Source organism: Neltuma alba, unplaced genomic scaffold (assembly GCF_004799145.2).
Source record: "Neltuma alba isolate B1F8T4 unplaced genomic scaffold, ASM479914v2 tig00005425_pilon, whole genome shotgun sequence".
Classification (NCBI taxonomy): domain Eukaryota; kingdom Viridiplantae; phylum Streptophyta; class Magnoliopsida; order Fabales; family Fabaceae; genus Neltuma; species Neltuma alba.
The window spans coordinates 141,475-155,236 of NW_021634107.1; the positions used below are offsets into that span (position 1 = coordinate 141,475).

Genomic DNA, 13,762 nt, shown 5'->3' on the forward strand with positions numbered 1-13,762 from the left:
TTTTTCCTGTAAACATTTTTTTCTAGATAAAAAGTTATCTTTCCACGAAATCTTCTTATATCTTTTCTATTTTGTAGATAATATAAAATAAGATAAAAGATTTTGAAGTATGAGAGAGAAATTATGGGGTCTTGATCGTGATTTCATCTGGAGAGGAACAGGGTATTTTGTTGCAATTTTCGTGGAAGATAAAAAATAAAATCACACAGCGCAATATTATATATATATATATATATATATATATATATAACTACTAACTCCTGTCTTTAATATGAAACCTGGTTGACTAATTTTAAAAAATTAAAAAAATTACTTAATTATAGTGTATGTCACATGATCTATCTAAAATATTTATTTGCATCATTATATTATGTATCAGTTGATAACCCGGGCAAATTTTGTCTGGACAAAAACAATAAGTATAATACTACCTTTAATTCTTAATATAAGAGTTAATTTGACTTTCAATTTGATTCTAAATATAAAACTTCAATCTACTTTGTTTTTCATATTTATCCATTTTATCAAAATAATTCTTGTACTAATTACACATGTTAAATGTTTCATCAAATAATAGTTTTATCTAATACATAAATCAGTAAGGGTATTTTAAGAAAGTCAACACCTAGTTATTACAAATAACTAATTAAACTAATTTTCTTAATCTTATCAAATTAGTTAATTGGGTCCTACATTAAAAAGTATTTTAAAAGTAATTTATTTAACTTCCTCAATTTTAACTGAGACGTCAGGATAGGGAGCTACAGCTTTAGGGTCCGGCTTTCCTCCTCTGCTTTTATCTTTTTTTTCAAAAAAAAAAAACTGCACATTAGATCTACATATTCATGTGCATTTGAATATTTTGGTGGCAGAACTGGTGATGAGATTCACTGGTGCTATATGATCCTATCTAGTGTGCCATCTTCCTCAACTTCTTCTGGTCTTCGCTAAGTTGATTCCGTCAGATCATTATTATCCGGCCAAATCACTCCTTCTATAGCTTGAACCGCCTGCTCCCTCACATTAATTACATTCAATAGTTAACCTTGCTCTTTTGTTTGTTCCTTTCTTTAGTTTTCAAGACGAAACAAAAAAACAACTCCTCTCAAGTAGTCCATTTCTATCTGAATTCCAAAGGCTATAAGGCATCGTAATTGTTTTCTTCTGAATTAATTAACTACACTAGCTTGAAAGCATATTTGATGATTTCTACTGGTAACCTGGCTCATTCGAGAAGGATTCGTGGCCGAATGGTGGACACAATTTGCAGCGCAAGAAAACAATTCAAAACGTTTCTTCAACATCGTAATCATTCTGCAATACCACCTTCAGGTCCCGATTGGTATAAAGTATTAAGAATGAGAGGCAAGAATTGATGTTGAAAAAACCCATTAAAAAGTTAATGTTTAGTATGCAGAATTACTAGTTACTTGGAATTGGAAAATCCCATTAAAAGATGCGGTATTCCCAAGTCCCACCTATATAAGTTTGTCCAATTTTAAGTAACAAGCAATTCCTCATTTTTGAATGCTCTTTTGATGGTTTTCAATGCTGCATACCAAATGAGACCTCAAAGTTTCTGGTTTCCAAAGCTTGGCATTGCCTGCGATTTGTAGCATGTCTTTCAGTGCACTGCACCACAGTTATCTCTGATTCATCTGTTAAAATTTGAAATACTACTTCCAGTCCTAAATATGAAAATTAGAGAATTGGCTTATTTCGATTCTAAATATAAAATTTTGATCCATATTGTCTCACAAATTTATAATTTCCTTTTCAAAGTAGATTGTATATAATGAGAAAGTTTTTATCAAGGAGCAATACCAATGCATATAATTAGAAATGGTATTGTAAAAAGCCAACAGATAAATGTGTATTCAGCAGAAGCTCAAGAAGAGCCTTCAGTTGTATTTTCGCGGCTTGATGAACTGCTAGGTTCACTGTATTCTCCAGTGCTATTGCCTCCGCCTAGTGCCCCCTTCCAAAACTTGTTCAGGTCCACTTCTGTGCTCTCCTCGTTCCAATTATCCACGCTAATCTTTCCTGCTAAACCATCCACTACCTGCTTCATTTTTGCATAAACATCTCATTAAATTTATACAAACTCTTCACAACTTAATCCACACCCTTATTCTTAGTTTGGATGGGAAGAAAAATAGGGAGGAAAGAATACTAGGAGGGAAAACTCTCAAAAACATATTTTAACCTGGCTCATTCGAGGACGACGATCTGCTGAGTGGCGCACACAATTTGCAGCACAAGAAGCCATTCGAAACATCTCTTCGGAGTTGTAATTATTCTGCAACTTTGGATCAGCAAGAACCTCAAAATTTCGATTATCCAATGCCGTGGAGAGTAACCTTCTTGCCTGTATAATCATATAGTAGTATCTATCAATCAGATCCATTCCTCTTTAAACAAAAAATTCGAACACAAACTTAAGATCGAAAAGGAAAAATAATAATGAAGCACCGCACATACCCACTCAACCAGGCTGTCTTCTGTAAAAGACCCAGTTTGAAGAACAGGTTTTCGGCCAGTAATCAACTCCAAGAGCACGACACCAAAGGAGAAGACATCTGCCTTCTCTGTGAGTCTCCCGCTAGATGCATATTCTGGAGCCAAGTATCTGTATTCAATGAAAACAGAACTTTATGCGTGAAGATGGAAAGAAACAATTAATGGTGAAAGAAGGTAATTCAAAGAAACGTATTATCTAATGGAAATCCACGGACTTCATCGAGAGGTAGACCAGAGGATTTAGATAATATAAGACTGTATGTAAGACTTACCCAAAGGTTCCTTTTATTCGAGCTGTAGTGACATGGGTATCAGTGTCTGATGAAAGTTTGGCAAGTCCAAAATCTGCAATCTGATTAATATATACAATAAGCACATATTATTATTATCATCATCATTTTAATTGATATGGATGTTGATACAGTTTGACGATTGTCCTGGATTAAATTGCAACCATTCTATATTTCTTTCTAATACACATGACTTTGGTGTTTGAACAAGATAATTGAGGTTTATCTTTGATTGAACCTCTAAAGAGGTATTAAAACTACCTTTGGCTCAAAATTGTTATCAATAAGAATGTTTGCTGCCTTGATGTCACGATGTATGATTTTGGGTTCACCTACAACGTAACAAACAATATTGGACTGAAAAGTAAAACTTCTGTGAGAGTGAAATAAGTTTTCTTTGTCATGGGACGTTATATCAAGTAATTAAACCCACAGTCTTCATGCAGATATGCCAATCCCTTTGCAGAGCCATTAGCAATCTTCATCCTTGTTGACCAGTCCAGAGTTTCTGTATCTTCTCCTGAATGATTGCACATATATATCCATTATTGTATCTTTACTTGTACGATTAGGCAAGATATCATTTCCGCCATAATGAACAACCATATAAAAGAAATGGCCAATGCATGCATCCATAGGAACAATTTTCCTAAAGTAAGCAACTAATGAGTTATCACACACTGCATGCCAAACCCAAAAAAAAAAAAAAGAACAAAAGATGAATCCTCATCACAATTGTTCTATGTGGATGTCTATGTTCATAGAATGCAGCCCCGTCCTATAGCTGGTAAAATCAAATTTGCCTTTTGAACAATATTTGGGTTCCAATAAAACCCATCCCTCTAGTTCTTCCTTTTTAGGACTAAGACTTCTATTATAGGAACTGTAAAGGGACCTTCTTCTCATAATGCCATAAATAGGGATACTTCAGTTCATTTTTTACCAAGGAATGAAAACCTTATTCAAAATTAACATTAAGAGATTCCAAGACCTTGGAAACATTCCTATCTATGTTTAACATATCTATATACATGTTATGATAATTCCCTTTTAACAATTTTTCATGATTTATCAAGGGAAAATTACAGACTGTGGTTCCAAAGAAGGAACATAATCACCGTAAAGTCTCAAAACTAGTAAATGACAAGTTCTCAATGTAGAAAATGACAAGAAGTTCCAAACTGCTCACTTATTATTAAAATTTTTTGGTAATTATATTCTTTATTTGGGATCTGATAGTGATTTCCCCATATATCAACAGCTAAACGAGTCATTAAAAAACCTACAGAAACCTACAACATTGTGAAACAGGCCCTAAATCATACCGTGGAGTTGGAAGTCTAGGGTTTTATTAGGGACAAACTCATAAACAAGCATCAACGTCCTTTGAGATTCAGCAATGCAGTAGCCAACAAGGGAAACAAGATGTCTGTGATGGACTCGACTAATGACCTTCACTTCAGTCTGGAACTCTTGCATTCCCTGTCTGCTTCCAGATCTTTGCTGCTTAATGGCGACACTTTGATTATTTTTAGGAAGAACTCCTTTATGGACAGTGCCAAAACCGCCTTGGCCCAGAAAATTTGACTCTGAGAATCCATCTGTTGCCAACTCTAATTCTTCATATGTAAATGTGCCCGGTGAGTGTTCAAAAGCAATGGAAGATGGTAGAAGCGAGACTGCAACCTCTTCAGCTGCAAGAGAAGGTAACATCAATGATCAATAAAACACACACACATGTATGCACGTATATATATGTATTGTATAAGGATAAAATTTAAGTCGAGTTATTTATATCTATTGGACCAAGTTTTTCAATCGTAATAGTTATTTTGCTATTATTAACTACTAAATATACATTTATAAATCCACGTATGAACTTGACCTAATTAATATAAGCAACTTGACATATGTTTTTGTTCATAGTAAAATTTAGAGTAAAATATTCTAACATTCCTTGCGTTTTGCCTTAACTACATGCACATCCCTTTTATCTACACTTCAGCATATTTAATCCTTATTTTTGGTTCAAATTATTTTCAAGAGTTTAAGTGTTTTTTTATTTTTCTTTTATTTATTTTTATTTTTTCAAATGATTGTTCCTTTATTTTTTATCATATTGGCATAGAAGTACAAATAATTTAGTTAACACAGATATAAAAAGAAATGATTAAAAATTTCAATAAGTTTTTAATAAACATGTAATTGACTCAATGTTTTTAATAAATGTTTATAAAAAATGTATTTAAAAATTTTAAATTTTAAATATAAATGATTTATATAATATCTCAAACTTATAACATTTATACTCTGACCAAAATAATATGCTTTGAAACATGTTTTTAGCTATTTAAAAGAAAACGATAAATGTGATGAAAAATTAAATTGTAAAATTTTATAATGTAATCAAAATCAATACAAACATATGTAATATAATTATATTTTCTTGCATTAAAATTATTTTTTAAGAACTGTGTTTAAATCATTATTATGTTGATGAGGGGTATTTTGGTCAAAACAATAGTTTAAGAGTCAAACTTAATGGTCAACTAATGGCTTGAGTGAATGAAAATGGATTCTCAATTATATAAGGGAAATTTATATAATATACATTTCAATTTTAAGAAAAGTTAATATACATTTTCAAAATAGAAAGAAAATTTGTATGATTTAGATAAACAAGAAGATAATTAGTTTATTTTACTCAAAAAAGTTTTGATAACTTGTGCGCTATTTAGATGCTTTTTATACCGATGGTCACTATGTTGCCATGCCTCTATTTCACTTACCAACTCAATTCAATATTTCACTTTCGATCTAAAAAAATAACTTGAGAAAATTCCTTGAAAAGACACTTAAATAATCCAAATTTTTATTTGGGTTACTGAATTTGTTAAAGTTATAATTAGGTTATATAACCAAAGAGGGATTGGAAATTTTTAGGAATTGACTATAATGCCTCCTTTTTTTGGAAACCTAGATAAATGAGAATTTTCTATCATTTTCGCATTGCGTAAAAGCTTTGAACATGAAAAACTTAGCGTTTATCATTACAAAGTTAGAAAATCAATCAAGAAGGCAACAGTGAGTTAGTTTTTATATAATGCACTGAACTTTCCTAGTTTCTGTTTATTCAATTTGAAATTTAGTCTAAAAAATTATGAATATCATGTGATATTTAAAATTAAACTCATTAAATCCCATTTAAAAATAATTAATTTTTGTGCTTCATGAGAGTTTTTTGCAACTCGTTTTTTTATCTTTTATCAAGTTATTAATCTTATGACATTTTTATCTCCCATTTTCTTTTTGCAATGCATTGCATTACCTTATTTATTTTGTGTACTAATGAATTCGAATTAGTTATAATTCTTTTTCTAATTTCATATTTTTGAAATTAATGCGTGCCTGCAAATATATATAACATTTTATTAAAATTATGAGGCGATCTGTATTAAAATTTTATGGAATATTGTTTAAATGAAATTTAGATCTGAAATCTCCCATTTAGTTCATGGATAATAACGTTGTAACATGCACTTCACATAGATGGAAATTAATGCAATATACAAACCAGATGGGGATATATAGCCTGCCCTCCCCTACCCCACTTATTTAATTGTTTGTCGTTAATAATAAAGCATGATGTTAATAAAAAGAGTTTACCTCTGCCACCTCTGTTAGATGTGGGGTGATTTAATTTGTTTGCTTTTTGGCGTATGCATTTGACCAAATCAGACTTCTATCATTTCTATTAGTTGTGAAAAAGAAACTTCAAAATAATAAATACTAATTATTTTCTTACAAAAATATGAGACGCATGTGAACATCTTAAAATTAGTCTATAATTCATTACCTCTTTGAGGCGCCTGTTCGTAAATGATCCAAGAAACACAGGAAATGTAAAATAAAATAATGTTTTAGTATATGTCTTATAAATTAAAAATGTAAAATGATATGCTAGCTAACTGATGAGTGTAATGTAAAATCAAATAAAACAAAGAAGAGGAACCTGACCCTCATTGGATTGTAAAGCGAAATGCGTAAATCAAGAGAGGAAATCAGAAAGGGCTTACCAGCTGCTGGTTGGTTTGGTGGTTGTGGTGAGTGCCTCCTCTTTCTCCATACGTAAAAGACACCAATCACCAAAGTCAGCAGCAACAGAGTCATCAGCGAGCTAAGCAAAGCCCCCAGTAATAGATCGCCTAGCTGTGGTCCGGCCGGTGGGGAAGGAGGCGGCGGGTAAGAGGGCGAGGGAGACGGCGAGGTTAGAGATGGCGAGGTAGACGGTGCCAACTCTATAGAGTATTCATCACTGTAGGAGAGGAGGCGGCGGGACGGCCGGGAGTCTTGTGGCGTACAGGCAGAGAGGGCAAAGACATATCGCCGTCGAAGAGCTGTGGCTTCTTCGTTCAAGTGTGTCTCTGTGAAGCAGCAGCGAGCAAGGAATGTCATGGTATATACAAAGACTCATTGACTCCACGTTGACTCTGTCTCAGTCAAAATTATGGAATATTAATTAAATTTTCTTAATTGCACGGTTACAACTGGAGGCATCCAATTAGTGAGATCGATTGCTTTAGAATTTTTCTCACCCATGATCCACGTCTAAGCTGGCCAAACGTGCCCTTCAAGGAAGAATCGAGAAGGATTTTTTTTAATTATCTTTTTATTTTTTTCATGTTTTTTTTTGATAGACCTAGATAAAATGGGGTGTTTACAATACCCTTACTAATCACGTATTAATTAAAACTACTAGTTGATTAAACCCTTAACATGTGAGTTATTTTGCTGTATTTTTTAAGATCTACGTAATTAAATATGTCCCAAATAAGGGTCTCTTCGTGTATAAATAAGTCACACGAATTTGATAAATTATGATGAAAATGCTTGTAAATACGTATGTAAAGTCTGCAAAAATTATGGATCGAGATTATCCACTTGTACATCTAACAAGAGTGAATTGTAAATTTAGAAAGATGACTTTTGAATCCATACATAAAACCAAAGAAGTGTGACTCTAGTGTTAAATATGAACTGAGTTGTATTAAGTTAAAATTTAAAGATTAAGTTACAAGCAAGCTAAAGCTATAAAGATTGTGTTGTAAAATTTAAGGAAAAAATCGCAAGAAAATAACTGAAAATTGTGAAATTGCAAATAAGATATTTTGTCAAAATTTTATTTTCATTTGCCATTCGATTGTTGTTAGAACCTATACAAATCTTGTAACAGGTTCTGATTTGTAATTTTACAATTTTCACGTTTTTTTATTTTTCTTTTAAAATTTAAAAATCAAGTTATAATCCAGTCAAAACTATAAAAATAAGAAAAAAAATTCCTTAATTTAACCTTACCTAGTTGTGATTGAGAAGTCATGGCCGAGGCTGATGGCCGGTCATGGCTTTCTAACTGTGGGTGGTTGACGTCTGCAAAAATACATACTGAAATTAAAGGCTAGTTAACAACTGCAAAGAAAAATACGAATTTATGATACTTCAATATAGAAGTACTGTTCAATAATTCCATATTTTTCAACTTGTTCAGTTTTTTATTTCTAGAAAGATACAAATTATTTTCCTAAGAAATATCTTATTTTAACTTAAATATATTAATGCCTTTTTTCTTTTATATTATCAAAATTTAGCCTCGGTTTTCCTCATGTTGCCGGAAGTTGACTATAATATCTTTTTTATCCTTCGGTTTGTTGGTAATCTTAATTTGGTCATCAGTATGGATAGTTACATTATTGGTAGTCTCTGTAGTTGACGGGTTTTGTCTTTCTACTTTTCTGGCAAGTTGGTGCTCGGTATGTTCTATTGTCTTTATGTACTTTCCTTTCATATATAATTGGCTTTGTTATAAAGGTAAAAAAACAAGAAAAAAAACATAACCCCAATAAATGAGATCAGTTATATGAGATGCATAATAACATTATACTCTCTTTAACACCAATTATTGCAATAAGTTGTTAATCGGGAGATCTTGTTTATTAACTTGTTTAATAAGTGCCCTTCTTATTCTTTCCCTATTTTTCTTCATAGAACTAATTAAAGATTGTTTGCTCACCCCTCCTTATTGACAATCTTTGCATATAATCGAATAATTTTAAACTACTTCTCCTGTTTTAAATGGAAGAGTGATTTTATAGTGTAATTTACACTATAAAATGAGTTTTATATTTATGACTAGAGAAGTATTTTCTATCATTTCCTTATTAATAGATTAATAGATGTTACACCAACCCAACTTTCTACTATTAAAATAAACAAAGAAAAAACCTAAATCACCATCCCCCCCGGGGGCCGGGGTCTAGATCGAGAAGTGTTTTCAAAAGGCTTGGTATGTAAGCGTTCTCATATACCTAGGTATGCAAGCGTAAGCGCTTCAAAATGGCTCTTGGAGGTAATGCTTACAAAATGCTCTTGTAGGTCACGTAAAAGATTTAGACAAAATTATATATTTCGTGCTTTAATTTTATATACGATTAGTTTGGTAGTTTAACCTTAAAAAAAATATATTTTTAGTTTTTTAACATTAAAATTATTAGTCTTAAGTGATGTTTGTTTTGTAACAATCATGGTTGTTTTGAAAATTAAAATTAAAATGTTAGTATTTGATAATGTTTTATCAACATTCATTTTTGCAATATCATCATTTCTTGTTAAAGATTTTTTGATTAAATGAATAGTATGCTTTTTAAAGTAGGGACTAAAAATATACTTTAGCTAAAATAAAAAAAATGTCTTCATTTTCGATTAATAATACCAGCAAATGAAATACGTCAAGAACTAGTCTTCAAATACAACAATAGAAGAAACAGATCAGACATCGAATTTATGCAGAAAATTCGAATGCCATTTCAGCTAATAGGTTAACATCCTTAAATTTCGAAATCTGAAATTAATACGTAAGCATATGTATGTGTGCGTATAAATATATATGCGTGTATGTATGAATATATCTGAAAGTGGGAGAAGCCACATCCGAAGAACAAAAGAGGAAGGAGAAAACACATATCTTATTGTTTTACTAATCTTTTTTTTTTTAATATTTTCTCTCTAAGCAGAGGAAATCTAAATAATTGTGCATACACACACACACACACACACACACACATAGATAGTGGGTTATTAGTCAATTTAAAAAATTACATGTATAGCTAGAAAAGGGGTCTTTAGAGATAGTGTAACTGTTGAAAATATTAAAAGAAATAACTCTTGTGACATGATGATGCATGAGTGTTTCTGCATGATCATGTAGAATGATATTTTAAAACACAGACACACCATTTCTTATGAATGATCCAAGAAGAAGACGAACGAATATGGATAATTTTTATGCAAAACACTGAGTGATTGTAAAAGTAAAATTAAATAAAAACAAAGAAGAGGGAAGAGGGAAGACCAATCTACCAAACCTTCCCAAGCAAAATCCTGAAATCAAAGAAAAGCGAAAAAGGTTTTTATACCTTGGGGTTGTGGTGGTGCAGAGGGGTTTTCTCTTTCTCTCGCCCTGTTCCTTCTCCATATAAACAAACCAGCAGATACTAACCCCACTATCATCATCAGCACCGAACCAATCACTACTCCTGCAATTACCCCGGTTGATATGGACCCATGGGGCACCGGAGGTGGTTCTGCAGGCGGTACATACGGCGGTCTGGGTGGGGGCGGAGGCGGAGGCAGCCAGTAGGGGCCCTCTGGGTCAGGCGGAGGCGGAGGCGGAGGTGGTGCGTCTGTATCAGGCGCAGGGGAGAGGTGTATTCAGAGACGGTGGATGTATCGCCGTCGAAGAGTCGTGGCTTCTTCGTTCACGGGTGTCTCTGCGAAGCAGCAGCGAGCAAGGAATGTCATGGTATATAGCAAGACTCATTGACTCCATGTTGACTCTGTCTCAGTCAAAATTATGGAATATTAATTAAATTTGCTTAATTGCACTGTTCCATACAGCAACAGACGCCGGCTGGATGCATTTAATTAGTGAGATCGATTGCTTTAGAATTTTCTTGACCCATGATCCACGTCTGAGCTGGCCAAGGCTCAGAAATTAATTAAAGTCAATTATATCTATTTCTTACAACGTTAATATTTGGTTCACGACGAAATTAATTTCTCTTGTTTTTTATTGTGGCTGCCACGAGGGTTTTTTTTTTTTTTGGAGAAATGAGGAACTTCATATATTTTCTCATTTTCTTAATTGCGCATATATAATAATGACTTATTTTGCTGTATTTTTTAAGATCTAACTAATTAAATATGTCCCAAATAATTAAGGGGATCTTCATTATAAATAAGTCACACGAATTTGATAAAATATGATGAAAATGCTTGTAAATACGTATGTAAAGTCTGCAAAAATTAGGGAGATTATCCACCTGTATATCTAACAAGTGTGAATTGTAAATTTAGACAGATGACTTTTGAATCCACATATAAAACCAAAGAAGTGTGACTTTAATTTTAAATATGAATGTATATGAAAAAATTATTTAATATTCATTGAAATTATTAAATATCTAATAAAAACATTAAAAGTAATTTTTTTAAAAATTCCGTATAATAAGGATTAGAGAGAGTACCTTTTTTCTTCCTACATCATTATTGTGAAATGAAGATAGATTTTTTAAGTTTTAAGAATATAATGGAGTACGAAAAATTAACATCATGGAATTTATGGTTTCAATGGCTCCAATGAAAAACCCGATAAAAGGAGCTTTGATTTTTAAAGTTTGTTTTTATATTAGTATATTTCATATTATTTTAAGAGAGGAATAAGGACTTTGTGAAAGTCAGCTGAAGACTGGCTAACTGGGGGTTTGTCAATACTATAGCTGGACCATGGAAGAGTTTGTATTTATGAGTATGAATTGTTCTTATTGACCCTCGCCCTCATATTACCGTTTCTTTAATAATATGTTAGTCCTCTAATTCTAAATATAAAACCTTTTTTGTAGTGTAATTTATACTATAAAAAGGGTCTTATATTTAGAATAGGAGGAGTGTAATGTTTGGGGTAAGGTGGAGGCGGTGAGCCTGAGTAAGGCGGAGCCATAGCCCCTTTAAGGGAGAATCAAGGAGGATTTTTTTTTAATTATCTTTTTTTTTTTTTAATAGGCCCAGACAAAATGGGATGTTTATAATACCCTTGCTAATCACGTGTTAATTAAAACTACTAGTTGATTAAACTTTTAACATATGCAACTACTATAATAATTATTTTTTAAAAAATAGATAAATATGAGAGATAAAGTGAATTGGAGTCTTATATTTTGGAGTAAATTGAAAGTCAAACTAGTTTTTATATTAAAGATTAAAAGTGATATCTATTTCTTACAACGTTAATATTTGGTTCCCGGAAAAATTTCTCTTGTTTTTTATTGTGCTGTTACGAGTGTTTTGTTTTGAAGAAATGGGCAGCTTAAAGTACTTTTTCGTTTTCTTAATAGCACTCACTCACTCGCCCACTGATCAGCGTCCTAATTAAAGTTATTTTTTTATGTAATATTTTACTGATCTTAAGGTATCTTTTGAGTCAATTTTTTAACTACTCTCTTTTTTCATGATTTCAGTATCTGTCTTCTATAATTTCACCAACTAGATCTTATGATCGAAATGATAGTTTTGGGTCTTTCTCCCACAATTAATAAAAAAGTAAAATACTCTGACTACTCTTCTAGTTTGTATCAAATTACACAGACCTTTCCTTTATTTTAAAAACATACAGTTTGGTCCAATTAGTTAACACCGTTAGGAATATTCTAAAAATATTTTTTTAACTAAAATTTATATCAAAATAAAATTTATTGATCATTTTACTCCTCATTCTAATAATTTCCTAAAATATATTTTTAAAGTTACATCAATTTTATTCAGTTAAGGCACACATAAAAGATTTGATTAAAAAATAAACTAATTCTATGATTTAAAGTAAAATATGAAAATTATAAAATCTTATGATTTAGATAAAAATTAATAAATTTTATACCATATTAAAAATTTTAAAGATAATTATTTTTTGATTTTATAAAAACATTTTTTGGAAAATATAAATGTCTCAATAATTGTTTATTTAAAAAAGGGCATTTTGGTTAAAAAATAATTTAAAGTCAAACCTAACGGTCAACTAACAATTTAGATGGATGGAAATAAAATATTAAATATAAGAGGGAGCTTTGTGTAACATATGTTTTAACTGTAAGGAAGATTTATGTTTTTAGAATTAAAGAAAAGCTTCTATAATTGAGATAAAATAAAAGGATAATCGGTGTATTTTACTCTTAATAAAAAGAATTTGGGCGCACGAATGAACGCGTGCGATGGGTTGGTTTGAACCGCACAAAAAAAGCGAATGGGAATCCTAACATTTGAACCCCAACAACCATTAACAACTCAGGGACCAAGCACCGCTCAAATTTGAAAAATCATCATGGACATTTAAAAAAAAATGTAATTATTAAAAAATCTCATAACAAGTTCACAACGTTCAATAACAAATTTCAGTGCAAGAAATAACAACAAATTCATATTACTTACTTGTTATTGAAGTTTTAAGAAAATAATGGGGTGCAAAAAATTAACATCATGGACTTTATAGCTTCAATGACTCCAATGAAAAACCCGATAAAAAAGAGTTTTGATTTTTTAAAGTAATTTTATATTAGTATATTACTCTCTTGATTATCCAATTCGCTCACCTTCCAGCCATACCCGTCCCCTTCATTCTTGGTTTTTATTTGACTAACCCCACTCCCACACCCAGCTCAGTCATGGACCATTATGGGAGAAGAAAATTCCAACCTGTGTTTATTAATATCCCAGCTCTTCTCCCTCTTCTTTCTTTTATTTAACTAGCAAAATCCCCCGTGCGATGCACGGCCACAAAAATGTCAATCAATAACTGCTATCGTCCATTAAACATCACTCAATGTGGGGATATCATATCAAAATGAGAT

The 13,762-nt window shown here is 31.7% G+C and overlaps 1 protein-coding gene across 2 annotated transcripts; it reads right to left on the reverse strand.

Annotated features, from left to right (window-relative positions):
* Nucleotides 1-1,776: 1,776 nt before the first annotated feature.
* Nucleotides 1,777-10,827, reverse strand: LOC114747743 (proline-rich receptor-like protein kinase PERK1). 2 transcript variants are annotated; one of them, XM_028936088.1, is made up of 11 exons: nucleotides 10,759-10,827; nucleotides 10,280-10,633; nucleotides 8,166-8,237; nucleotides 6,887-7,234; nucleotides 4,136-4,504; nucleotides 3,244-3,330; nucleotides 3,072-3,142; nucleotides 2,793-2,872; nucleotides 2,482-2,629; nucleotides 2,207-2,368; nucleotides 1,777-2,062 (listed from the first exon to the last, which is right to left on the reverse strand). In XM_028936088.1, the coding sequence occupies exons 2-11, from the start codon at nucleotides 10,374-10,376 to the stop codon at nucleotides 1,889-1,891; spliced, it is 1,608 nt and encodes a 535-aa protein (XP_028791921.1). In that variant the 5' UTR covers nucleotides 10,377-10,633; nucleotides 10,759-10,827; the 3' UTR covers nucleotides 1,777-1,888. The 2 variants fall into 2 exon arrangements, with proteins under 2 accessions (XP_028791921.1, XP_028791920.1); XM_028936087.1 differs by having other exon boundaries at nucleotides 8,166-8,252.
* Between the last annotated feature and the right edge of the window lie 2,935 nt (nucleotides 10,828-13,762).